At 45.6% G+C, this 27,859-nt stretch overlaps 2 protein-coding genes across 3 annotated transcripts; both read left to right on the top strand.

The window, feature by feature from the left end:
• Positions 1–6,272: 6,272 nt before the first annotated feature.
• On the top strand, positions 6,273–19,472 carry LOC133415259 (gastrula zinc finger protein XlCGF57.1-like). Its single transcript, XM_061701184.1, has 5 exons — positions 6,273–6,280; positions 6,508–6,599; positions 7,054–7,155; positions 8,828–9,100; positions 17,570–19,472. Exons 1-5 carry the CDS (start codon positions 6,273–6,275, stop codon positions 19,087–19,089), a joined length of 1,995 nt encoding a protein of 664 aa, XP_061557168.1. The 3' UTR covers positions 19,090–19,472.
• Positions 19,473–22,102: 2,630 nt separating this feature from the next.
• LOC133399389 (zinc finger protein OZF-like) lies at positions 22,103–27,711 on the top strand. Of its 2 annotated transcripts, XM_061670962.1 has the most exons (3): positions 22,103–22,528; positions 23,620–23,854; positions 26,182–26,215. In XM_061670962.1, exons 1-3 carry the CDS (start codon positions 22,399–22,401, stop codon positions 26,201–26,203), a joined length of 387 nt encoding a protein of 128 aa, XP_061526946.1. In that variant the 5' UTR covers positions 22,103–22,398; the 3' UTR covers positions 26,204–26,215. The 2 variants fall into 2 exon arrangements, with proteins under 2 accessions (XP_061526946.1, XP_061526945.1); XM_061670961.1 differs by lacking the exon at positions 23,620–23,854 and having other exon boundaries at positions 26,182–27,711.
• The last annotated feature ends 148 nt before the right edge of the window (positions 27,712–27,859 follow it).

Below are 27,859 nucleotides of genomic sequence, written 5' to 3'. Positions count from 1 at the left end.
AAAGTCATTGATGACATATGTTCATCCGATTTGTTCTATGTACAGTACTCAGACGGTGACTAGCAAAGGTTTTAATCACACTGCATTTGTGTATTTATCTGCTCATTTATTTAGCCCCTAAAAATGGCTCATTGAAAGATAAATCGAACATGTAGACTTCGTGAAACTACACGATGAAGCATGGAAGCCATCCAGCGTCACACCGAGTCCATTTGTGCACGGCACAGGAAATTCATGGCGATCGGGACAGTGTTGGATGTGGATGACCGATCACACCATCGTTTCTCTCGCCATTTGCTTTTGGAATATATTTGTTCAATTGTAATTTGCAGCGGTGTCAAGCTCCTTTTTGTCACAGGCCACATTGTCGTCGGAGGGCCGTGATGACTGTGAAAACATCCAAATGTATGAAAGCCTCGTCTTCTTAGCGCGACGAATTGATGGAGAACTAGTTTTGAAGTGAAGGAAAAGAGTTTGTTCAACGATTGACCCCAACGGGACAAGCCGAAAGGAAAACAAAGAATAAAGCTGCCGTGTCGGAAGAAGAGCAGAAGTGAGCCCAAAGCTGCTCTGTGGGATTCATCTTGAGGCTTGAAAACAGCGTCGTCCACAAGTTGACGACGTCGCCCGTTCTCCTCTTTTGCGCGACAAAGTTCCTCCTCGTAGTCTACGATCGTTCTTTCGAACACTGCAAATATTTCTTATTTAGCCGTCGATTCAGCAACGCTCTCAGCTTTTCGACTTGACACGTTTTCACACGATCATCACAAAGCTTTGCACTCGCACGCGATCTCCGCTCGAGGCATAACATGTTGCCCACCTCCGCGTCTCGCTCTTCACGAACACAAGTGGAAAGGTGCGCTGAGGTGAGCTTGTCTTGATCCATGACGTTTCGTCATCTTTGTTAGACCAAATAAATGTGGACACATTCACAGTGGCAAAATATATTTACGCCATCTAGCAAAGACTAGCCACGGCGAAACCACTCGGACAAACTAGATCACCTTCCGCTACCGTGGACCCTTAGACGTAGTTAACCGCCATCATTATTTGCAGTGAATATTACAATTAAATACATACACGCACGCACACACTCACCTGGCTTGAATTAGAAATCGGGAGAAGCCGCCTCAGAATAAAATGTCAGAATGGTTACAAATTCAATAGGGAAGGACAAAATGGACTAAAGGACTGGAAAAATGCTCAAGGTCCACGATGAGGGTAGTCCGGAGTAGCATGTTAACATGGCAACCTGAAACGACACGGAGGTTCTTCAGCACGAGTGCTGACAGCAGTGGCATCTCGATGGTGCTTGAACACTTTAGCGTTTACCTGGCAACGAAAGCTTGACTTTTCTCTTTGGATTCTGTTCAGAGATTCCCTTCCTACTCTCTGTGGAGAACAGAGTGCAGCTCAGCTGACCAGGAAACGTCGCACACCGGGCGCAGGTGATCTACGCAGAGGTGAAATTGTCGACTTAAAACACATTCACTGCCATTGACGGCTTGAGAAGTCAAATATCCATGGCTGGCAGGGAATTGAATGGAGGTGCTCTGTTCATTTGCATTGTTGCTATTAAATGAAAACATAGCGCTGTACAACCAATTGCTTTTGTATCTGATTACGAAGCCATATACTGTATATCAGAAGGCGGCACGGTGCTCTTCCCGTCGCTGTTCTGGCACCTTTCCCGGCTGACTTTGGGGCGAGAGGCGGGGTAGACCCTGAACTGGCCGCGTCTACATTTAGATTATGACTACCCAGAACTCCAGTTTGACATGTCGACAATTGGATCCGAACTTGTCATAATTCCCGTTCAATATATCCACGTCCCTTTTCGGATATCCAAAATTAGGTTTTGACTAGGCAAAATCAAAATGTCGATATTTGTGACTGGAATTCTGACTAGTCTAAATCTAGCTAGTAGCTATACCAAACTGGAGTTACGGATAGTCATGATCTAATTGTAGATATCTGGAATAGAAGCCATGACAGTCATGTTTTCTGTGTGATCTTCTTTAAGTCTGGAGCCCATTGGTATCATCTTTGTCCCATTCCCATATGCATACAGTAACTGAATATGACTGAACTATGGAATTCTTCCATGCTGCTGAGGAAGAGATTAGTTCCACGAAGGTATGTGGTGAATTCCTAGAGCGTGAGATCCAACTCATATGAGGGAAGGACAACCTTGAAGGCTGAGTGAGTGTCTCTCTGCATTAGGCGAGTAAGGACATCAAATTTGCATTTTATTGAGGATAGACTTTGACAGAGTTTCTTAACAATTTGTTACAGCTTCAGTTATCGCTCTTCTTCTTAGCAGCACAGTGGTGTTTCCGAACCTGAAACTTATCATAGAATCTTTTATCACACACACCACAACTGAGTGGTTTCTCCCCGGCGTGCATTCTTGTGTGTCTTGTCAAAGAGCGCCTTTGACAGAATTTGTGACCGCACACTAAGCAGGAAAAGGGTTTCTCGCCAGGGTGCGTTCTCGTGTGATGAACCAATCGAGTAAGAGCACTGAAACGTAAGTTGCACACGGAACGAACGAACGGTTTCTCTTCAACGTGTGTTCTTAAGTGTCTTGTCAAAGTGCGTTTTTGAGAGAATCTTTCACTACAAACTGAGCAGGAAAAGGGTTTCTCCCCAGTGTGTATTCTCATGTGTTTCACCAATCCGGAACGAACGCCAAAACTCGCGTGGCAGACCGAGCAAGCAAAAGGCTTCTCTCCTGTGTGTGTTCTTGTGTGCGTCATTAAACTTCCCTTTATGGAGAACCTTTTACCACAAACTGAGCACGCAAAAGGTTTCTCCCCAGTATGTGTTCTTGAATGTGTTATTAAATTTGAAGAAGTACTAAAACTGAGGTTGCAGACTGAGCAGACAAAAGGTTTCTCTCCAGTGTGTGTTCTCGTGTGTGTTATTAAACTTCCCTTCACAGCAAAGCTTTTGCCACAAACCAGGCAGGGAAAAGGTTTCTCTCCGGTATGTTTTCTTTTGTGCGCTATTAAGTTTGAGGAATTACTGAAACTTAAGTTACAGACCGAGCAGGCAAAAGGCTTCTCTCCAACGTGAGTTCTCGTGTGCTTGATCAAACTTCCTTTGATAGAGAATCGTTTACTGCAAACAGAACAGGCAAAAGGTTTCTCTCCGGTGTGCGTTCTCATGTGTATGTTCAAATGTCCCTTATGACAAAACCTTTTACCGCAATCTGAGCAACTAAATGCTTTCTCTCCTCTGTGGATTATCAGGTGCCTTTTCAGAGAATACTTGCTCACAAAGATTTTGTCACATTGAGAGCATTTACAGTTTTGGTCAGTGTGACATGTCTTATCACCTTGAGAGTGTTCATCATCATCATCATCAGTGGCAGGATCGTGTGACGTTGTGTCGTCACTATTTGATAGTGGCGCTCGTAGGCTGCCTGTTTGTGATCCTCCACTGTGGTCTCCAACACCTTCTTCATCGTCACCTTCCGTCTGCACAAGGATGCAGTTCAAGGGCAACGTGGTGAGATCAGCGTCCCCCTCTTCCTCTTTAATGCGGAGGGTGTCTGGCTCCTCCTGGCCCACCCTGAAGTTCCACTCCCGCTGCTCAGGATGAAGATCTTCACTCAAGTCTGCAGGACATCAGAAGACAAACACACATGGTTGGAAAAGACAAGCCTGGATAAGTCAAGTCATTGTTGTGACTTAGAAGTTGTGTGTTATTTAAAAAAAATAAAAACGTATTCATTTTTCGGAGGACAAACAATTGCTGTGTTAGTCATTGTACCACAAGCAAAATAAACAAACAAACAAACAAAAAAACTGGAGTCTCAGGGGTCCACATAACCACAAGGAGATGGATGCCACGAGATCCACTAAATTGAGATTTTCTCATGAAAAACTGCGAGTACAGCGGATCCTTGCCTATTTGAGGTTAGGTATTCGCAAATGTACGTATTTGCTCGTTTCTTTTTCACTTCGATTTTCTGTAACGTAGCAACAAAAAAAGTCAGAAAATGATATTTTTGTTTTTGCGGTAAAAGAATGTTTACAGTATGTACGATATAACCTTTCACAAAGTATATTCGCTGTAATATCCGTGAGTTGGTTGCGTGCTTTTCAGCGGCCTGGCAAAGTGAGTTACATCATAAAGTATGCGTATACTGGATAAATATTCTTAAAAATCTGCGGGATGTGAACGATAAACGGCAATTTAGCTGGGGAATATTGTACTTTACACCATAATATAACACAAACGATGAGCCCACAACAGTTATCAAGAGTATAACTTTAAAGTTCAAACTTACCTTGGAACATTACCCTAAAAAGATAAATAGATTACAGATGATTTGCTTCTGGAAAAAAAAACAAAAAAGGCACCGAAAGTGTGTATGTATACGCAGTGGGAGGAAAATGTATGTGAAGCATTTTTCCACCGATATTTTTGCATCTTATTTCCAATGAAAATGCGGAAACATATTTTCTTTGTGCGGTATTAGTCGAAGCGGACCGCTTATTTTGGTGATTCAGATGAAGATCAGACCACAAGTTAGGACCAATTTTAAGAACACATGCGTCGAAGACTTTTGTAACTTCTTCCGATAACAAGCCAGGATAAACTTCAACATACTTCCTTGACACCGATGTACAACTTTGTCTTTGTCTTAAAACAGAGCTTTCACGCCACATCTTCACTTGTCTGAGAAAGCGCACAACATCCAAAAGTAGGCGCGTTTGTCAGCGAGGAGCCAGCCTACCCCAAAAAACGCCAATTGGTAACCAGTGAACCGAATATGCGGGAAGTACGATCATATTCAATGCAAATAAAGGCAGTCGTGTAAATGCGTGTCAGTGATTGCTATCGATATCACACAAAAAACGTGTACGACGATACACTTAACGCCACGACGACGGCATCAGTGACGTCAAACAGTAAAGAAACAGGAATCCGAACAAGTGTGAGCAAACCTGCTCTCTTCTTGAAAACACTTTGTGGCTCGTTTTCCTCTTCGGCTCTCTTTGCTTCTTCCACGCTCTCGGAGCACCTTTCCCCCACCATCATCACAGCACTTTCCACTCGCAAGTGATCGCCGCCGAGCGATGTGTCGATAACGCGATGACCGCTCGGTCTCTTTGTTCGCAGCAGGCAAGCTAAGCTAAGCTAAACGCGGCTAAGCTAGCCGGACAAGCTCCAACGTGCAACCGAGACGAGTTTAACCGGCAAAAGAAGAATTCGTGAATAACGTTTTACTCCTGTAAAGCACGGTAGCGTTCAGACGTACTTTGTGGAGGCTTCCGATAGTTCAGTACTAATTAAAGACAGTTATTCTTATTCTTATTCTTATTCTTTTTGACCTGCGCTGCATGGAAGTAGAGCTGCGGCAGTAATTGTACGGCAACGCAGTTTGGACAAACTTTGTCTCAATCGAAGTCGCAATATGCTTGTGAACTTTCATTCGGATGCTGAAAATGCTTAGGAAAAGTGTCATAATGCAACCTTTAAGCCACCTTAAGCATAAGTTACTTCTGAGAGCGTCCGGGCCAACCTTTCAAATAGATATATTACCCACAATCCTTTACGACAGGAACATTTAAAGCCACAGGCCACCAAAGAAGTTGACCGACTACGCGAAGACGCTCCACAATTTCACAAAGTCGGTTTGAACAATAGCAATTGTGAATGTAAAAAAAATATATATGGAAACAACAGCTGTAAACACACATGATAAAATACAGAAACGTGTTAGGGCTGAAACTGGGAAAAAGGACAGCGAAGCAAACTACACTACATTCCAAGTTATGATGCAAATGACATATTTCTCATTTTCCTAAATAGTTGATACAAATGATAGCCATCATAATTTTCAAGTCATCAACCGTCAGAATATAATTCAAATACCTTTTGAACAAACGTCCCGATGATTGTATAAATGTTTTTAAGTGCACTGTTTAAAAAGTGTTTTCTCTTGCACTGCATGTTCTCTTCGTAATTTCATTGAGCTATCTTTTATTTTTCTGTACTTTACTTTTAAATATCTTTTTTGCTCTGTTTTTAAATGCTTGTAATCACGAAAAGCACATTGAAGTTAGCTTGTCTATGAAATGTGATATGATTGACGTTTAGTGTCACGTGACTGCATCCGGGAACCGCTCGCCACCGGCGCTACGCCGCGTGAAGTCTTCACATTGCAACCACAAATACGGTTTAACGGTGACAAATGATGGCTAAAAGATCTTTGAGAAGTGATCGAAAGGGGATAAGATCTTCAGAAAAGCGGTATTATGATAATGTGACGTTATTAATCATGACGCACAGCAGCGTTTCGAGATATTTTACAGGTTTTATAGAAGTTAAAATCGCAATTGAATGAAATTGACGAATTACGAGGTCATATTTACTGAAGTTAAAATCTATTTCAGTCCAAACGATCATCAAGTCAAGTTACATTTGGACAGACGACCCCTGCCGATTTTTACATCCATGACACTTTGTTGCTTGAATTTCTTTGATTGAAAGCACGATTCTTCCTCTGGTACCGAAGTCGGAAACTCCACCTACTTTCCTGAAGTCATTTTCACACCTCCAGAGACCTACGAACTCTTCCACGGGTATGTAAAACCTACAAACGAATATCCAGTTTTCATTCCGAAAGGAATTGCTTTTTAGCATGCGCAATGTCACGTGGATTCGCGTGTTCGTGACCGTGGCACGTAGTTTGTCCAAGTGGACTTGCCGTACAACATCCGCTACCTCCGTGCATTGTTTGGCTAACCGAAGGCGCTTCGCTCATCGACTCTTCCCGAATTGGCACTGAGCGTACCGCAGCCTCGACAAAGTACGTCACGCAATTACTTTACTGGACTAAAACATCATCAATTAATTCCCCGTGTCCGGATAAACTCGTCTCGTTTCATATTGAAGCTTCTCCATGCGAGCTGAGCTTAGCCTGCTGGTTGCGAACAAAGACAGGCCTTTGTTTGCAACATATCGTTAAACACATGTCAAGTGTGAGTGTCAAAAGTAATAATCGTGGGGAAATGTCTGCAAACATTGCGAGAGAAGAGTGCGAGGGGAAACGTTTTCGGACAAAAGAGGAGCAGGAGCGACAACGTCGACTACTGGACGCTGTTGTCCAAAAGCCTCAAGATGTGTTGCACAGAGCAGGTTTGTTCACTTTTTACAGTCGTTTGATTAGCAACTCCTTTCCCGAGGGGCTTACTATGTTTATACAGTCAACAATAAGTTCCAAGTCGAGTCAAGTCATTACTTGGTGTTAGAAGACAATCAAAAGTCGAGCCATTCCATCTTCACTCGACATTCTTCACTCTGGATCTGTACTAGTGTTAGCTACAGCCGCCGGGCGCCCAGCCTCATTAAGCCGCAGATGCACCTGGCTGGTCGATGGGGTCACCGAGTCACCTCTCGGGCCAAAGGTCATGCCAAGTCAAGTCTGTATTTTGTGGTGGGTGCAGCAGAAAATGTCTTTGTAGTGGCGGTAACTTAGTTAAATAGGTATAGTTTCAGGTATCTGTACTTGACTTGATGGCTCTACTCCTTACATTGTCAAAATTGACCCCAAAGTTTTTCAACCTCTGCCGTTTACGACACGGCGTGAAAAAGACACAAATCGAGAATACTTGGGGGAAACAGTACAGCAGCGACGTGGAGGAATGTGAAGCAGGGAGGATTAATAACGACTGCAGCAGATTCAGAGAAGCAAGATATGCCGCATCTGTGGCCTCCTTAAAAAAACAAACAAAAAAAAACTTGACGATGAATGATCTGGAGCGATCTAGCAATCTGTAGCGAATGCAACTTGTGCTAGCCCAAAAACCACTAGATTCTGGCGTTAAAAGAAAAAAAAATCTGTATTTTTTAATTTCATATTTTTCTTAGGCGTCGACGTTAACGCCGAAACACGTGATTGGTGATTAATCAGCTTCAAGATCTCACCATCTTTGCGGGAGTGGTGAAGTCGACTCAAGATTCAAGAGACAGAGCAAAAGAGAGAGAAAAATCAGCAAATATTGGTATTTTTTGTTTGTGCCAATTTTGAACATTTGTTTGAATGTCATTATATTTGTCTTATAATGGAATGTGGCCGGCACGGCGGACGACTGGTGAGCACATCTGCCTCACGGTTCTGAGGACCGGGGTTCAATCCCCGGCCCCGCCTGTGTGGAGTTTGCACGTTCTCCCCGTCCCTGCGTGGCTTTTCCCCGGGCACATCCCCGAAACATGCGTGCTAGGTTGATTGAAGACTCTAAATTGCCCGTAGGTGTGAATGTGCGTGCCAATGGTTGTTTGTTTCTATGTGCCCTGCGATGGGCTGGCGACCAGTTCGGGGCGTACCAAGCCTCTCGCCCGAAGATAGCTGGGATAGGCTCCGGCAGCCCGCATGCGGATAAGCGGTAAAAAAAAAATGGATGGATGGCAAAAAAAAATAGGCCGTTTTTGTCCGATTTGAAAAGGGCTAACAATGGCCGATTTCATTGCATTTTTATTGTTATTTTTGTTTGAAATGTTAAAAGCTCTTTTTTTTCCCTTTGTTTTTAAATTCTTTTACTGGCGTAAAGCACATTGACTTACATTTTGTATGAAAAGCGCTCTATAAATACAATAAGCTTTGCTTGCTTGACGGGCACATGCGAACAAAAACATCCTGAAAATTCCTGAACTGCTCGCGCGCCTCTGAAAGGACCATCGATGTGATTCCCAAACCTCCTAATTATACATGTTCATGATTAACATTGCCAAAACATACAATACACATGAGAATCACAACATGAGACTTGATTTAGCAAACCATGTTTGTTTGTCTTCTTGTGTCCCGCAGATGTCAGTGAAGAAAATCGGCGTCCGGAGCAGCGTGAGCCGCAGTTCCCCAACGTTAAAGGGGAAGAGGAGGGGAGAGCGCCGCCGGACATTAAAGAGGAAGAACAGGAGGCCGATATCACCAATTTTCCATTGACCGATGTCATTGTCAAGAGTGAAGATGACGATGAAGGTGACGGCGACCGCTGTGGAGACAGCCTCTTACCTCCGCTGTCAGACAGCGACGACTTGACGTCACACTCTTCTGACACTGATGACGATGAGCACTCGAAAGGTGATATGAAATGCCACACTGATAACAAACGCTGGAAATGTTCTCATTGTAAGAAAACCTTTGACGCCAAGTATACTTTGAAAGTACACATGCGAATACACACTGGGGAGAAACCTTTTGCGTGCTCAGTTTGTGGTAAAACATTCACTCAGAGGGGACATTTGGGATCACATGTAAGAAAACACACTGGGGAGAAACCTTTTGTCTGCTCATTTTGTGGTAAAAGATTCTCTGGAAAGGGAAACTTAAGAACACACACAAGAACACACACTGTGGAAAAACCTTTTGCCTGTTCAGTTTGTGGTAAAAGATTCTCTATAAAGGGAAACTTGAGAACACACACAAGAACTCACACTGGAGAGAAACCTTTTGCCTGCACAGTTTGTGGTAAAAGATTCTCCCAAAAGCCAAATTTGATTACACACGTAAGGACACACACTGGTGAGAAACCTTTTGCCTGCTTAGTTTGTGGTACAACTTTCTCGACAAAAGACGGCGTAATCAGACACACAAAAACACACACTGGAGAGAGACCTTTTCCCTGCTCGGTTTGTGGTAAAAGATTCTCTCAAAAGCCAAATTTGGCTGCACACGAAAGAACCCACAGTGGGGAGAAAGAGTTTGCGGTAACAGATTCAATATGAAGACAGAGTTAATGAGGCACACAAGAACATACACGGCCGGATGAGCGGTTAGCACATCCGCTTCACAGTTCGGAGTTTGGGAGTTCGGATCTGGACTCCAGCCTTCCTGTGCGGAGTTTGCATGTTCCCCCCGGGCTTGCGGGAGTTTTCCTCTGGTACTACAGCTTGCCCCCACATTCCGAAAACATGCTTCTTAGGTTATTGAAAGACTCTATTGTGTTATATTGTTTGTTTATATGTGCCCCTCTAATTGTCCATGGTGTACCCTGTACCCTCTTGCCTAAAGTCAGCCAGGATAGGCTCCAGCTCACCCGCGACCCTAAGTTGTTGTTGTTTTTTTCACGCCAATGTGAACGGTACAATTCCGATTTTTTTCAGATCCCAGCCAGCCAGGCTTTTTCGGATGTCGATATACGTACGTGTTGCGGCATATACGTCGATTGGATATATATATGTGATGCGACTGCAGTCCGGATGCTCAGGTTGCGCTCGTACGCGTCAGCAAAAGGTGACAAATGTCACAATTGTTCGACAAAACAGACAGGCGGATGAAGGGGCAGCAAGCACAAGATCATATTGAAATTGTCACAAATGCGTCAAGACGACGGGCCATATTTACTTCCGTAAACACACTGCGCGACATGACGTCGTGTTGTGTCATTTCATGGACAAATTCAGTTCACTTTAGAAGTCACATTTGTTTTTGTAATGTGATCGACTCGACGCAAAAAGATGGGCTCGGACAAAAACTCCCTTGTGGGGACCATGCCGTGCAGTGTAAACATAGCCGATGACTCTTTGTGGTGTGACGGAAAAGTGTGCACTACACCCTGTGTGTGATCTTAAACAATATAGAAAATTGAACCAAATAAACAATTCTTCAAAGTGTTGTTCAGTATCTTTTATTTATGTGTTTGTCACAGCGTTATGTGATACTTAAGTATTACACCTGTGGTCAGAAGTTCGTGTCCCCTCAACATGGGCGTCCGTGTCACTTGAAACACAAGCTTGGCTGACGTTTGCTGTGCATTGCTGCTTGACGTACCTTTGCCAGCGTCTTTGTGCGCGGGTGTTTCCAGCACACCAATTCCTGTGAGCGCATTCCTAAGCATCTCAGCTCGGGACCACCGAGCTGAGATATTTTGCTCCTATTACAACAAAGAAATACATTGGTTCCATGAAGAGGGAGCCCTCACTCGGCCCTCCGACAACGGTCAAACATGGCGGCGGTAGTGTGGTGCTTTGCCCATTCGGGACCTGGACCACTTTGCTGTGATTGATGACACCGCAAATTCGGCTCTTTATCAGAAAAGCCTGATGCAGAATGTTGGGCCGTCAGTGGGGCGGCAGGACGGCGGTCTCAAAAAACACCGGGAAATCAACTTCTGAATGGCAAAAAAAAAAAAAAATATGTTAAAAATGGAAGGTTTTGTTGGAGCAGGCGAGTCAAAGACCGGACATGAATCCCATTAAAATGCTGCAGCATGACCTTAAAAAGGCCTTTCATGCCCAAAAACCCTCCAGTGTTTCTGAATTAAAGCAATTCAGAAAGGAAGCGTGAGCTAAAATATCTCCACAGACATGTTAAGTCATCATAGCCAGTTATAGAAAAAGCTTGATTTCAGTTGTTGCTGCTGCGGAGGAGGAGGATGGCCCAACCAGTTATTAGGTTTAGGAGCCAATTTCTTTTTCACACAGGGCCAGGTAGCTTTGAATCGGTTTTTTTCCCTTAATGAATACAATCACAATTTGAAAACAGCTTTTTACGTGTAATTGGGTTGTCCTTGATATATTTGTTTGATGATCTTTAATACTGAAGTGGGGAAAATATGCACACACAAAAAAAAAATAATTTGAGAAGGAGGCAAATACTTTTTCACAGCATTGTAGAACTCTGTTTAATTTTACTCTAAACAACTATATTATGCCCGTTTTGAACATCAAGACTGCTCTTAAACATAGGAAAATTTAAAAAATGACTGCAAAATTCAATAAATGTAATGTATATCAAAGTTAAATAAAAATGACCGAAATGAATGTTTGCAAACAGTTCCAAAATATTAAATGCAAATGTATTGTTGTTCCCCTCCTTGAGCCGTCAACTTGTCGTGTTGGAGGGCTTTGTGTGTCCCAGTGATCCCAGCAGCTAAGTTGTCTGGGCCTTGATGCCCCTGGCAGGTCACCCATGACAAACAGGTCCGAGGTGAGGGACCAGACAAAGCACGGCTCAAAGAACCCTAATGATGACGACAAACAATGGACTTCGTTTTCCCGTGCCCGGACGCGGGTCACCGGGGCCCCCCACCGGAGCCAGGGCTGGTGGTGGGGCTCGAAGGCGAGCGCCTGGTGGCCGGGCACAGCCCGAAAGGGTAACGCGGGTCCTCCTTCCCATGGGCTCACCACCTGTGGGAGGGGCCATAAGGGTCGGTGCAGTGCGAGCCGGGCGGTGGCCGAAGGCGGGGACCTTGGCGATCCGATCCCCGGCTACAGAAGCTGTCACTCGGGACGTGGAATGTCACCTCTCTGGCAGGGAAGGAGCCCGAGCTGGTGTGTGAGGTCGAGAAGTTCCGACGAGATATAGTGGGGCTCGCCTCCAGACACAGCTCGGGCTCTGGTACCAGTCCTCTCAAGAAGGGATTGGACTCTCTTCCACTCTGGAGTTGCCCACGGTGAGAGGCGCCGAGCAGCTGCGGGTATACTTATTGCCCTCCGGCTCGGCGCCTGTACGTTGGGGTTCACCCCGGTGGACGAGAGGGTAGCCTACCTCCGCCTTCGGGTGGGGGGACGGGTCCTGACTGTTCTTTGTGCCTATGCACCAATCAGCAGTTCAGAGTACCCACCCTTTTCGGAGTCCTCGGAGGGGGTGCTGGAGAGCGCTCCCGCTGGGGACTCCATCGTTCTGCTGGGGGACTTCGATGCTCACGTGGGCAATGACAGTGAGACCTGGAAGGGCGTGATTGGGAGGAACGGGCCCCCCCGATCAGAACCCGAGCGGTGTTCTGTTATTGGACTTCTGTGCTCGTCACGGATTGTCCATAACGAACACCATGTTCGAGCATAAGGGTGTCCACACGTGCACTTGGCACCAGGACACCCTAGGTCGCAGTTCGACGATCGACTTTGCGGTCGTGTCATCGGACTGGCGGCCGCATGTCTCGGACACTCGCCCCGAGTGTCCGAGACACAGAGAGGGGCGGAGCTGTCAACTGATCACCACCTGGTGGTGAGTCGGCTCCGATGGTGGAGGAAGATGCCGGTCCGACGTGGCAGGCCCAAACGTATCGTGAGGGTCTGCTGGGAACGTCTGGCGGAATCCCCTGTCAGAAGGAGTTTCAACTCCCACCTACAGCAGAACTTTGCTGATGTTCCGGGGGAGGCGGGGGACATCGAGTCCGAGTGGACCGTGTTCCGCGCCTCCATTGCTGAGGCGGCCGACCGGAGCTGTGGCCGTAAGGTGGTCGGTGCCTGTTGTGGCGGCAATCCCCGAACACCAACGGTGAGGGATGCCGTCAAGCTGAAGAAGGAGTCCTATCGGGCCTTTTTGGCCTGTGGGACTCCCGAGGCAGCTGATGGGTACCGGCTGGCCAAGCGGAATGCAGCTTTGGTGGTCGCTGAAGCAAAAACTCGGGTATGGGAGGAGTTCGGGGAGGCCATGGAGAAAGACTTCCCGACGGCTTCGAGGAAGTTCTGGTCCACCATCCGGCGTCTCAGGAGAGGAAAGCAGTACACCACCAACACTGTGTATAGTGGGGATGGGGCGCTGCTGACCTCGACTCGGGACGTTGTGAGTCGGTGGGGAGAATACTTCGAAGACCTCCTCAATTCCACAGACACGCCTTCCCATGAGGAAGCAGAGTGTGGGTTCTCTGAGGGGGGGTCTCCTATCTCTGGGGTTGAGGTCACCGAGGTAGTTAAAAAGCTCCTCGGTGGCAGGGCCCCGGGGGTGGATGAGATTCACCCGGAGTTCCTAAAGGCTCTGGATGTTGTGAGGCTGTCCTGCTTGACACGCCTCTGCAATATCAGGTGGACATCGGTGACAGTGCCTCTGGATTGGCAGACTGAGGTGGTGGTCCCCCTTTTTAAGAAGGCGGAGCGCAGGGTGTGTTCCAACTACAGGGGGATCACACTCCTCAGCCTCCCTGGTAAGGTCTATTCAGGGGTGCTGGAGAGGAGGGTCAGTCGGGAAGTCATATCTCAGATTCAGGAGGAGCAGTGTGGTTTTCGTCCTGGCCGTGGAACAGCGGACCAGCTCTACACCCTCGGCAGGGTCCTCGAGGGTGCATGGGAGTTCGCCCAACCAGTCTTCATGTGTTTTGTGGACTTTGAGAAGGAGTTTGACCGTGTCCCTCAGGAGTCCTGCGGAGGGTGCTTCGTGAGTATGGGGTGCCGAACCCCCTGATACGGGCTGTTCGGTCCCTGTACGACCGGAGTCAGCGTTTGGTCCGCGGTCAGTCAGACTCGTTTCCGGTGAGGGTTGGACTCCGCCGAGGCTGCCCTTTGTCACCGATTCTGTTCATAACTTTTATAGACAGAATTTCTAGGCGCAGCCGAGGCGTAGAGGGGGTCCGGTTTGGTGGCCTCAGAATTGCATCTCTGCTTTTTGCAGACGATGTGGTTCTGTTGGCTTCATCAAGCCGTGACCTCCAACTCACACTGGAGCAGTTCGCAGCCGAGTGTGAAGCGGCTGGGATGAGAATCGGCACCTCCAAACCTGAGACCGTGGTCCTCAGTCGGAAAAGGGTAGCGTGCCCTCTCCGGGTCGGGGATGAGATCCCGCCCCAAGTGGAGGAGTTCAAGTATCTCGGGGTCTTGTTCACAAGTGAGGGAAGAACGGAACGGGAGATCGACAGACGGATCGGTGCGGCGTCTGCAGCGATGCGGACTTTGTATCGGTCCGTTGTGGTAAAGAAGGAGCTGAGCCGAAAGGCGAAGCTCTCGATTTACCGGTCGATCTACGTTCCCGCCCTCACCTATGGTCACGAGCTGCGGGTCGTGACCCAAAGAACGAGATCCCGGATACGAGCGGCCGAAATGAGTTTCCTCCGCAGGGTGTCCGGGCTCTCCCTTAGAGATGGGGCGAGAAGCTCGGTCATCCGGGAGGATCTCAGAGTAGAGCCGCCAGATGAGGTGGCCGGGGCATCCGATTCGGACGCCTCCCCGGTGAGGTGTTCCGGACACGTCCCGCCGGGAGGAGACCCCGGGGACGACCCGGGACACGCCGGAGAGACTACGTCCTTCGGCCGGCCCGGGAACGCCTCGGGATCCCTCCGGAAGAGCCGGATGAAGTGGCTGGGGAGAGGGAAGTCTGGGCGTCCCCGCTAAGGCTACTGCCCCCGTGACCCGACCCGGATAAGCGGTAGAAAAATGGATGGATGGATGTATTGTGGTTATGAAGTCAATACAAATAATCTTTTCATAAAAATTGTGAGAAATGCACACTCGAAATGTAATTTGTTGTCATTATTATTATCGTACTGTATTTGAAAAAAGTTGAAGCCACTCTTAACAGTACTTATGCAGTTTGAACACTTTTACGAACGGTACCGTACAATCCTGGAAATCGACCGCCATTGTTCGCTCTTATGCCAGGAAGATGCTCTCCTCTGTTCCTCAAACTGGAACATGATCCAAGTCCAATGAGTCATCACATGATGTCAGACTTACAGTTATGTCACAATTTAAATGCGCATTTCACTTCTTAACGATACGAATTGTTTTTGTGACATCATCCTAACTCCATTCATTAGAAATAAAACATTTAAAAAATCAGTACTAGTATTTTATTTGTCGCATTAATCTAAGGTTTTTCTTTAAAAATTACTCGACTAAGATTAATTTCTGCATTTGTATTTATTGTTGTTCATTTATATTATTAAATATTGTTTGATTAAGATTGATTTATTGATCTTTATTTTCCTCATGCATCTCAGTAAATATTTCTAATCGCTTTATTGTAAATAAAACTATGAGTAAAAGAAACCTTTTTAAATCCGTTATCTATAATATGTTTTTCGTTTGTTTGGTTATTATAATTCCATGATTCAAATGTATCTGCATCCAAAAGGAATATAGTATTATTAGAAGAACTGTATCAATATATGCACAGGTTACCATTTCAAGAAATCAATTGCACCGCATCTAAATCTGACCTGGCACTTCTGTTTTCATTGTTTGTTCACGTTTATTCACAAAGAGAATCTGGCGCTCACAAAATGTGGCAATATATTCGTTGTGTTGATTGGCGTAGGCACATAGTTTGTCCAAGTGGAGCTGCCGTACTTCTTCCAACGCAGAACTCCTCCCGTGGACGTTTTTGGCTCATTCGCTCTTTCCCAATTCGTCCTCGACGCGGTGCGTCCCATCGTGACTTGAGTGGACTTAAAAGTCGTCCTTTAAACCTTCTTGTCCGGATAAATTCCGCTTGGCGCACGAGTTTAGTTTAGCTTGGCTTGGCTTGGCTTAGCTTATCTTAGCTTAGCTTATCTTATCTTATCTTATCTTATCTTAGCTTATCTTAGCTTAGCTTAGCTTATCTTATCTTAGCTTATCTTATTTTAGCTAAGCTTATCTTAGCTTAGTTTAGCTTGCTAGCTGCGAAGGAAGAGACGCGCGTTTGTTAGCAACGCATCGCTAAGCGGACGTCAAGCGTGCGTCGAAAATGTTGCGAAAAGTCCGCGGAGGAACTTTCTGGAAAAGAAGAGGCGAACGAGCGACAATGGCAACTGCTTTCAACGAGCCTCGGGAGGTGTTCCACAGGGCAGGTTTGTTCACTTCCGACCACCACTTGCTTTGCAACTACTTTCTTCTATTCTAATTATTCCTGTCATTTTTTTAATGGACTCCTCGTTCGCCGGGTTGAACATCCGGGTATAATATGACGATTGAGTCCTCTTTCCAGCAATGCCATTCTTCACATTTAATATAACATTGATATACATGTCCTCTATTAGCATGGTGCACGAGTGGTTCTCGCATTCGTGATTAATAGGTGACTTTTAGAATCCTAGAAAGAAACACATAACACACAAATCGGCATACTATCACTGTACTTCCCGAAGACTTGCTCTTTCAAGTTTATACACCCCTTGTTCAAATGCCATTTTTTTCTGATCTAAAGAAAAGCGATGAAGATCATTGAGTTAAAAAAAATCCACCAATAATGTGACCTATCACCCGTACAACTCAATTTAAAAATATAGATATTGTAGCGAGGGGAAGTCCACATAAATAAGTGAGATAATATGGTTGCACAAATGTGCACACCCTCTTACAAATGGAGATGTTCAGAATGAACCAGTCACCTTCTAACTCGTGTTAAAGTCATTGAGGCCGTGGAACCGCCTAAATCAACCAGTAGCATTGGACAACAGCGGAATTCCACCGGAGACGAATGCTGACCTTCCGCTGTTCTTTGAAAGGTCAGAAAGGTCAGTGTTAGTCAACCCTGGATCGTGGTTGTTTTGGCCTCTACAAAGTGCCGCTAGGCGTTCTAGCCAACTGATCATTTAGCTGAGTTCTTTATTTTTACTGCCCCTCTCTAAAATATTTCCACTTTTTCTATTGAGTTGTACAGGTTATAGGTCACATTAATGGTGGACAACGTTTTAAAAGGATCTATCTATCTATATCTCCAAAAACCTTTTATATACAGGTAAGAATAATAACACAATTATTTGTCATCCTGAAAATGGCTCATTATGTATTTCCAATGACTGAACTGCTCAAGTGCCTTTGAAAGGATTCTAAATATGATTCTCAAACGTCAAATTCACAACAAGTAAGTGGACTTTACCAAAGCATGTGTTTGTCTTCTTGCGTCCTGCAGATGTCAGTGAAGAATGTCTTTGTGCTGAGCAGCACGAGCCAGAGTCCCCCGACATTAAAGAGGAGGAAGAAGAGCACCCCGACATCAAAGAGGAAGTCGAGCCGGAGCCCGTTAACGTTAAACTGGAAGAGCGGGAGGACGTTATCGAGTTTGGATTGACTGGTGTCCGTTTGAAGAGCGATGACGAAGGGGAATGTCAAAGTGAGGAGAACGAAGCGGCGGAGCCTCCTAGCGGCAGCTCAAGTGAACGCGTGACAATAGAAGGTGATGGAGACCGCTGTGGATTCCGAGCAGACGACCTCTCAGCTCCGCTGTCAGACCGTGACGCCACAACGACGTCTACCGACACTGATGAAGAGGAACATTCGAAAGGCGCTGTGGCTCGTCTCGCTCACGACAAACGCTGGAAATGTTCTCAGTGTGGGAAAACGTTTGATGTCAAGTATAATTTGAAGGTGCACATGAGAATGCACACTGGAGAGAAGCCATTTGTCTGCTCGGTTTGTGGTAAAAGCTTTTCGGTAAAGATTAGCTTAATAAGGCACGCAAGAACACACACTGGAGAGAAACCTTTCATCTGTTCAGTTTGTGGCAAACGCTTTTCTGTAAATACAACCTTGAAAGTACACAGAAGCACACACACTGGAGAGAAACCTTGCGCCTGCTCAGTGTGTGGTAAAAGATTCACTGACAAGGGACAATTAGGAAGACACGCAAGAATACACACTGGATCGGCACGTTTGGCCTGCTCAGTTTGTGGTAAAACATTTTCTCAGAGGGGATATTTGAAAACGCACCAAATAATTCACACTGGGGCGAAACCTTTTGTCTGTTCAATCTGTGGTAAAAGCTTCTCGATAAAGGGAAGTTTAATAAGGCACACAAAAACGCACACAGGAGAGAAACCTTTTGCTTGTTCAGCTTGCGGTAAAAGATTCGCGCTCAAGGCCCATTTGAGAACACACTCAAGAACACACACTGGGGAAAAGCCTTTTGCCTGCTCGGTTTGTGGTAAAAGATTCACTGAGAAGGGACAATTGGGAACACATGCAAAAACGCATACTGGGGAGGGAACTTATGTCTGTTCCATTTGTGGTAAAAGTTTCTCGATGAAGGGACATTTGAGAACACACACGAGAACTCATTTGGGGGAGAAACCTTTTATCTGCTCATTTTGCGGTAAAAGCTTCTTGACGAAGGGAAGTTTGATTCGGCACATACGAACGCACACTGGAGAGAAGCCTTTTGCCTGCTCGGTTTGCGGTAAAAGATTCACTGACAAGGGACACTTGGGAACACATGAGAGAATCCACTCTGGAGACAAACCTTTTCCCTGCTCACTTTGTGGCAAAACATTCTCTACAAAGGGACATTTAGCAAGACACACAACAACACACACTGGGGAGAAACCTTTTGCTTGTTTAATTTGTGGTAAAAGGTTTGCGCAGAAAGTACATTTGGAAACACACGCAAGGACACACACCGGGAGAAACGGTTTGCTTACTCAGTGTGCAACTTAGCGCTTAATCAATCACACAGAATTGGTTCAACGCACCAAAAATATACTCTGGGGAGAAACCGTTTTCAGCAAAGAGGCTGTTTGACAAGACGTAAGAATGCACACTGGTTAGAAACCATTCAGTTGCAGTGTGCCATGTGCGATAAAAGATTCTTTTCTAAGGATCCGGTTAAGAGACACAAGTGTGCTGTGAGGATAACAGCAACGAATAATGTTTGAGATCATCTGTGAAGAAAATGACTCTGTGTTCAAATGGACGTCTACATGGAATCCTGAATCAAAACAAAGTCTTTAAACACTGACAGGGTTCAGTATGTTTCTCAATTTTTTGGGCACAGCACTACACGAACCACGCTACATTGATTTACAAGTTTAGTTTGTCATGTGAACAAGCTTGTTACTCAATGTACTCATATATCAAATCAATATTCCACATGGAAATGAATTAAAATACCATTCGTGCGTCCCCCCAGCAAACACCACAATTACTTTGTTACTTGTTTTTAAATGAATACAAATAGCACTGTATTGTATAAGAAAACATTACAAAAGAGAATGGAAAGATATATATATTTTTTTTTAAAGAGTAATGAATTACTGTATGTTGGGAATGCAGCCCGATGGGGGGCACAAGCCAGTGCCAACTGTAGGCCGGTCCCGAGCCCGGATAAATGCAGAGGGTTGCGTCAGGAAGGGCGTCCGGCTTAAAACCTCGCCAAACAAATATGAGCGTTCATCCAAAGAATTCCATACCGGATCGGTCGTGGCCCGGGTTAACGACGTCCGCCGCCGGCGCCGTCGACCTGCGGGGCGCCGTTGGAAATTCAGCCACTGTGGGTCAAAGTCGAAGAAGAGGTGGAAAGCGGGTTCTTCGGCAGAAGAGAAGAGGAAAACACAGAACCTAGAACTGAATGTGGGGACTTTGAATGTTGGGACTATGACAGCAAAATCTCGGGAGTGGGTTGACATGATGAAAGGTTGATATATTGTGTGTCCAGGAGAGCAGGCGGAAAGGCAGTAAGGCGAGAAGTTCAGGGGCAGGGTTGAAATGATTTGACCGTGGTGTCGATGGAGTCGGGGTTATTTTAAAAGAAGCGTTGGCCGAGAATGTCTTGGAGGTGAAAAGAGTATCAGATCGAGTGATGAGGCTGAAACTTGAACTTGAGGGTGTTATGTGTCGTGTGACTAGCGGCTATGCCCCACAGGTAGGATGTGACCTAGAGGTGAAAGAGAAATTCTGGAAGGACCCAGACAAAGTAGTTCTGAGCATCCCGGACAGAGAGAGAGTCGCGATTGGTGCAGATTGTAACAGACATGTTGGTGAAGGAAATGGGGGTGATGAAGAAGTGATGGGTAAGTTACGGCATCCAGGAAAGGAACTTGGAACGGACAGATGGTGGTAGACTTTGCAACAAAGATGCAAATGGTGGAGCGAACAGTTTTTTCCAGAAGCGGCAGCAACATAGGGTGACCTACAAGAGCGGAGGTAGAACCACGCAGGTGGATTACAGCTCGTGCAGACGATGTCATCTGAAGGAGGTTACCGACTGTAAGGTGGCGGTAGGGGAGAGTGCGGCAAGACAGCATAGGATGGTGGTGTGTAAGATGACTCTGGTGGTGGGGAGGAAGATTAAGAAGACGGAGGCAGAGAAGAGAACCGTGTGGTGGAAGCTGAGACCGGACGAGTGTTGTGCAGCTTTTCAAGAAGAGGTGAACCAGGTTCTCGGTGGACAGGAGGAGCTTCCAGAAGACTGGACCACTACAGCCAAGGGGATCAGAGAGGCAGGCAGGAGAGCACTTGGTGTATCTTCTGGCAGGAAAGGAGAGAAGGAGACTTGGTGGTGGAACCTCACAGTACAGGAAGTCATACAAGGAAAAAGGTTAGCTAAGAAGAAGTGAGACAGTGAGAGCACCGAGGAGAAGCGAAAGGAGCACGAGGGCAAAGTTTAGAAAACAGTGGTGAGGCCGGCCATGATGGACGGATTAGAGCCAGTGGCACTGAAGAGACAACAGGAAGCAGAGCTGGAGGTGGCGGAAATGAAGATGTTGAGGTTCGCTCTCGGAGACAATTAGACAATTGACAATTAGAAATGAGCTCATCAGAGGGAGAGCCGAGGTTCGATGTTTTGGAGACAAAGTTCGAGTGAGCAGACTTGGATGGTTTGGACACGTCCAGAGGAGAAATAGTGAGTATATTGGTAGAACGGATGACGAGGACGGAGCTGCCAGGCGAGAGAGCGAGAGGAAGAGCAAAGAGAAGGTTGATGGATGTCGTGAGGGAAGACAGGAGGCCCGTTGGTGTTGGAGAGGAGGATGCAGGAGATTGACAGGCTTCCGTGGAAAAGGAGGACGCGCTGTGGCGACCCCTAACGGGACAAGCCCGAAGGAAAAGAAGATTTCGATATATATTCAACATTTAGATGTAAGTTTTATATCTATATCTATATTTAACATTAAGATTGAAGATTTAGATTTAAATCTACATTTAACATTTGAATTTATGATTTAGATTTCATATTTGGATATGACTGGAGTTGAGTTGCTAACTATAGTTCTCAATGTGCAGAAAAGTGCCTCTCGAAAATTCACAGCAGTTTTTTGAAACACTGTTTGAAAGTCAAGGCGACAACATGTTGCTTTGATTTTTATTTACAAACGGCACCCCATCCGCACACGTTTCCCGCGGTGAACTAATTGCCAAGTTTGCGTGTCCTGTTGAGCAGACGAACCTGTGCTGGAATTACGTAACTGCGTGCATCTCTGTGTCGCCTTCGTCCTATTTTCTTGATTTCTACGGTATTTTTCACCCGTTTGTTGTGTACTAAATGCCGGCTTGCTGTTCAGCGCAGCCGCCGTTCATGTTTACACGAGCAGTCAGTCAGGTAAAGGCTGCATGTAAGTGAACATGAATGTTGTAGTTTCGTTAGTTTATTCTTCTTGAACTGCCTACCGCAGCAATAGGCCAACCCACGCCCATGCGTATGTGTGTAGTTTGTCCAATTGGAGCTGCCGTACAACTTCTGCAGCAAGAGCTCTTTCTGCAACCGCACACGCTTTAATCAATAAGTCTTCCCGATTTATACTGGACGTCCCGAAGCCTCGACACGGCACATCCGTCGCTACTTTGCTGGAGTTAAACATCATTATTCAAATCTTCGTGTCCGTGTAACTGTCGTCTCGGTGCACGTTGAAGCTTCTCTAGCTAGCCGAACTTAGCTTAGCTTGCTAGCCGCGAACAAAGAGACGCGTTCGTTAGCAACACGTCGCTAAACGGAGCTCAAGTGTAAAGTGTCCTGAATATCGTGGGGAAATGTGTGCCAAAAGGGTCAAAGAAGAAGAGCACGAGGAGGAACTTTGTGGATCGAAAGAGGAGAACGAACGACAACGTCAAAAACTGGACTCTGTGTTCGAGAAGCCTCGAGACGTGTTGGGCAGAGCAGGTTTGTGCACGTCTTACTCGGACTTGTTTACGAACTACCTTCTTCAACAAAAGAAAGAGAAAAAAAAACTCACACTTAGATTTGTTGTAAGATCTAGAGTGGTTTAATACAATGAGACGGGGCCGGGGTTAGGGTTAACTCATCACTGCGGGCCCCATGCGACGAGGACCACGGAGCCCCCCGCTGCACTCCATAAAACAAAAACCTGGACCTGAAAGCATACAAAAGAAAATAGCATAATATTTTTTAGTTAGCTGTCTGAATAAAGGGATAGCAAGCTTAATCTTACGGGGGGGGGGGGGGGGGGGGACTCAAAGCGCACTTTAGGACGTGGCCAAAAACGATAAGCATTTATTCAATAGACGACAGCAAAGCAAATGGATTTATAGAGCGCATTTCATACACAAGGTAACTCAATGTGCTTTACGTGACTAAAAAGCATTTAAAAACAAAGAAAAAAACAGCATATAAACATTTAAAAAAAGAGAAAAAAAACTACAAGCCTAATTGCAATGAAGTGTAAGTTCCCCACGCCATTGGCACTAACACAGCCCCATACCATCACAGATGCCGGCTTTTGAACTTTTCGTCCATAACAGTCCGGATGGTTCTTTTCCTCTTTGGCCCGCAGGACACGACGTCCACCATTTCCAAAAACAATTTGAAACGCGGACTCGTCGGACCACAGAAGACTTTTCCGCTTTGCGACGGTCCATCTTCGATGAGCTCGGGCCCAGAGAAGCCGGCGGCGTTTCTGGGTGTTGTTGATAAATGGCTTCAAGTTGCACTTCCGGATGTAGCGCCGAAGTGTATTGACCGACATTGGTTTTCTGTTCACCTGTGGGACGTTCCAAACAGGCGTTTGATGAGCATTCCTCAACTTTTTTGCCACCTGTCCCGGCTTTTTTGGGAACGTGTTGCGGCCATCAAATTCCAAGTTCATGATTATTTGCTAAAAACAATCAAGTTTATCAGTTTGAACATTAAATATATTTTCTCCTTAGTGTATTCAATGAATATAGCTTGAACCTGATTTTCCCCCTTCCCATGGGCTCACCACCTGCGGGAGGGGCCATCGGGGTCGGGTGCAGTGCGAGCCGGACGGTGGCCGAAGGCGGGGACCTTGGCGATCCGATCCCCGGCTACAGAAGCTGTCACTCGGGACGCGGAATGTCACCTCTCTGGCAGGGAAGGAGCCCGAGCCGGTGTGCGAGGTCGAGAAGTTCCGACGAGATGTAGTCGGGCTCGCCGCCAGCCACAGCTCGGGCTCCGGTACCAGTCCTCTCGAGAGGGGCCGGACTCTCGTCCGCTCTGGAGTTGCCCACGGTGAGAGGCGCCGAGCAGGTGGGTGTCCACACTCGCACTTGGCACCAGGACACCCGAGGTCGCGGTTCGATGATCGACTTTGGGGTCGTGTCGTCGGACTTGCGGCCGCATGTCTCGGACACTCGGGTGAAGAGAGGATCACCGCCTGGTGGCGAGTCGGCTCCGATGGTGGGGGAAGAAACAAACAAACAAAAAAATCTGTTTTTTTTGTTTTGTTTAACACAAGATGCCAACTTCATTGGAATTGGGGTTGTGCCTTTTCTTCAGAATCAGAATCATCTTTATTTGCCTATTATGTCAAAAACACACGAGGAATTTGTCTCCGGTAGTTGCAGCCGCTCTTGTATGACAACAGACAGTCAATTGACAGAGAATACCTTTGGAGACATAAAGACATAAAAACACAGTCACAGAGCAATAAAGGCTTACCGGGAATGTGCTAATGCCGGTCCAATTTGTTTTCATGTATTTATTGATTTATTTTTTACAATCGTGCAAAAATATGCCTGAGTCCTCTAACAATTCCAGCAGTTTGAAACAACTGATGGAACAATCGTCCGGTTCAATGACCACGGTGCAAAGGGCGCCGAGACTTCAAGAAATTGATGCGCTTTAAAGTGACGAGTCGTGCGATAATCTGGGACGACGTCGATTGTGCAAATGTTGCAGGTGCTACTCGGGCACATGAGTGGCCAGTATTGGTCAACAACAGATATGCAAATCGAGTAGAGTTTCTTCAGCGACATCGAGGTTGTCTGAACTTTTGGAGGAATCCGTCATTCAAAGATGGTCAGAAATAGCGATATCCTTCGTGTCAATGGATGGAATTTCAACATCTTTCGAGACGACCAGGTCGAAGGTGGGACTTGGACTCTTCATGCTTGAGAGAGGTCAAATGTGTCTACGCTAACACGAAAATGTATTTCTTAGTAACATGAATGTGAGTTGAAACTGTAAATGACTTAGTTTAGGTGAGTGTTTCTGGTATTTCAAATGAGTCTGTGTAATTCTAAATCCTCTGAAACTGATTTACCACGGCTGGCATTTAAATCGAGTCTGGAAGAATGCAAACATTGTTCTCATACTTTACGTTTGGTAGTTTTCCATTGGCTCTTTACATTGTCATTATCCTCGCACTGTATGTTTTGATCATTTTATCTGTGATACATTTTATTGTCTGTGTTAATTGTTGTGTCTGCGCCTATTTGGGTTTTTATGATTTGTTTTAGTTTGTCTTGCCGCTCAATGTGCAATTAAGAGATTTGAGATGCTCCGTAGCGCGAGAACAATTTCCAAGTTACGGTCGAAGCTTCGAAGAGTATTATTTGGGGGGGGTGGGGGCATTCGCAGCTGGAATCGGTCCATATCCCCCCGTGATTGGCGGGAGGGAGGTTACTGTGTGTACTACAACTGTACTAATTTTTTACTTTAAAACCAAATGGATAATCTGTGGACTTTTGGATAGGACGCCGGCCAAGGCTTTTGGCCTGCAATTAACAAGGTTGCCCAGTTAAACCAGCTTTATCTTCGTTCGCAGGCAACAGACCATAAAACCCAAGACCAGTAGGCGAGAGAGAGCAAGGAGATGAGCTCAGCTAACATATTTAAGATTTGCAGCAGGAATATAATCTAATCCACTCACTTTGTCATTGGGCACAGTCGTAAAAGCTCCACACAGTTCATCCGAGATGATGGTCACAATCGATCTGTCTACGTATGTACAGGCACTTTCCCAAAAATTGGAATATCATGGCGAAAGTTTATTTGTTTCCAGAATTCCATTCCAAAAGTGACACTTTCGTAGATTATAGATTGAGATGGAGGCAATTTATTGACACTTGAGGTAACCCGGGCAGCTGCTTTGAGTTGAGGAGATGATTCGTTTGTGACATTCAGTTTAAAACATTTACGGCCAGCCAAATTTGGACTGATTTCGTCACAGTATTCTCATGTATTGAATTCCAGATTTCGTGGCTTTTATGAGCTGGAAACCCAAATGATGTAAATATACAAATGAATACTTGCAATTGTTCCAATGATGGGCCCTGAATCTATAATCTATGAAAGTTTAAGTTTTTGAATGGAATTATGGAAATAAATGAACTTTTCCATGATATTCCAATTTTTTGGGAAAGGTTCTGTATCCTCAACGGCAAATGATCATGACTGTGTCCGCCTCACGGAGTCCTCGCTTGTGCTGCAAAGAATAGCACGTCGATTATTGTCATCCTTAAAAGGGCCGATTTTCTACTTGCAATGACGGAACTGCTTAAGCGCCTTTTGGAAGGAACTGGAAATGAAAACCGTGTTTCATTTGTGCTTTGCAGAGGAAGAATATTTTCATCCTGAGCAGCAGGAGCCGGCGTCCTCGCACATTAAGGAGGAGGAGGAGGAGGAGGAGGAGGAGCCCCTTAACGTTAAAGAAGAGGAGGAGGACGATATCACCAAGTTGCAATTGACTGTAGTCGTTTTGAAGAGTGAAGGTGACGAAGACGAAGACCAAAGCGAGAAGAATGCGGGGCGCGGCAGCTCAAGTCAACACGTGACAACCGAAGGTGATGGAGCCCACCGTGAGCAATCACAAGCAGATGGCCTCATGGCTCCACTGTCGGATAGTGACGACATAACGTCACACTCTTCTTTCGCGGATGAGGATGATGATGACGAAGAATCTTCAAGAACTCCCATCGAAACACACACGGGAGAAAAAACGTTTGCCTGTTCAGTGTGTGATCAAAGATTCTCTGAAAAGCGAAACTTGAGAAAACACACAAAAACGCACACCGGAGCGAAGCTTTTTGCATGCTCGGTTTGCGGTCAAACATTTGCTAGGAAGGGACATTTGAACGCACACACAAGAACGCACACTGGGGAGAAACCTTTTGTCTGCTCAGTTTGTGGTCAAAGATTCTCGGTGAAGGCAAACTTAAAAACACACACACGAACACACACTGGGGAGAAACCTTTCCCCTGTTCAGTTTGTGGTAAAAGATTTACCGAGAAAGGACATTTGAACACTCACGCCAGAACACACACTGGGGAGAAACCGTTTCCTTGCCTAGTTTGTGGTAAAATATTCTCTCGGAAGGCGTATTTAAATATACACATAAGAGCACACACTGGTGAGAAACCTTTTGTCTGCTCAGTTTGTGGTCAAAGATTCGCTGTAAAAGGAAACTTAAAAACGCACACGCGAACACACACTGGGGAGAAACCGTTTTCCTGCTCAGTTTGTGGTAAAAGATTTGCCGAGAGAGGACATTTGAACACGCACGCAAGGACACACACTGGGGAGAAACCTTTTGCCTGCTTAGTCTGCGGGAAAATATTTACTCGTAAGGCATCTTTAAAGATACACACAAGAGCACACACTGAAGAGAAAACTTTGTAATGTTTTAAAAAGCAGTTTAGGCAGGCGGTGTGACTTGATATGATGGTTTATGATTTGATTGATGTTTTTTTCTGTTAACTGTAAACTATGATTCTGTAATTTATATATGTATCAATGCATTTGAACTCATTAAATACTGTAAGTCCTCTCTGCGTGAAGTGCTATGTCAATCGAAATGGACTTAGTTGCGTCCGCTTGTTCAGTCTAAAATGTTAGTTCTTCATCCTGAGTAGCAGGAGGAGATCTTCAGGGTGGAGTTCGACTTTGACAAGACACACAAGAAGCCAAATTAGTGGAAAACCAGTCAGTTGCGGTGTGTGTGTGTGTGTGTGTGTGTGTGTGTGTGTGTGATCAAAAAGATTCTACGATAGGTTATCAGGTTACGGAACACAAGTGTGTTGGTGAGAAGTGCATCAATAAATTGCTTGAATTCATTGTAATGAAACTTTCTCCTTTTCGTGAGATGTGAACGTGTATGCAGGTTTGTGATCCTGAATAAAATACACATTTTCAAGCCGTGATGGTGTTCAGTTTCTATTGTAAGAGCCTCGATGCAGTCAAGCCAAAACGTAGTTTTTCTTTTTTTTTTTTATTCAAAGACTTTCTTTTTTTTT

The sequence above is a fragment of the Phycodurus eques genome, chromosome 2, assembly GCF_024500275.1.
Source record: "Phycodurus eques isolate BA_2022a chromosome 2, UOR_Pequ_1.1, whole genome shotgun sequence".
Classification (NCBI taxonomy): Eukaryota; Metazoa; Chordata; class Actinopteri; order Syngnathiformes; family Syngnathidae; genus Phycodurus; species Phycodurus eques.
This window is presented reverse-complemented; position numbering and strand designations above follow the sequence as displayed.

Excerpts from the sequence above, each read along its gene's own strand:
- LOC133415259 (XM_061701184.1), top strand. Across the intron at positions 6,600-7,053 it reads ACCTACGAACTCTTCCACGG|AGTGCGAGGGGAAACGTTTT; the intron begins GTATGTAAAACC and ends TTGCGAGAGAAG. Across the intron at positions 9,101-17,569 it reads TGACGATGAGCACTCGAAAG|ATGTCAGTGAAGAATGTCTT; the intron begins GTGATATGAAAT and ends TGCGTCCTGCAG.
- LOC133399389 (XM_061670961.1), top strand. The coding sequence starts at position 22,399 with ATGTGTGCCAAAAGGGTCAAAGAAGAAGAGCACGAGGAGGAACTTTGT. Across the intron at positions 22,529-26,181 it reads AGACGTGTTGGGCAGAGCAG|AGGAAGAATATTTTCATCCT; the intron begins GTTTGTGCACGT and ends TGTGCTTTGCAG.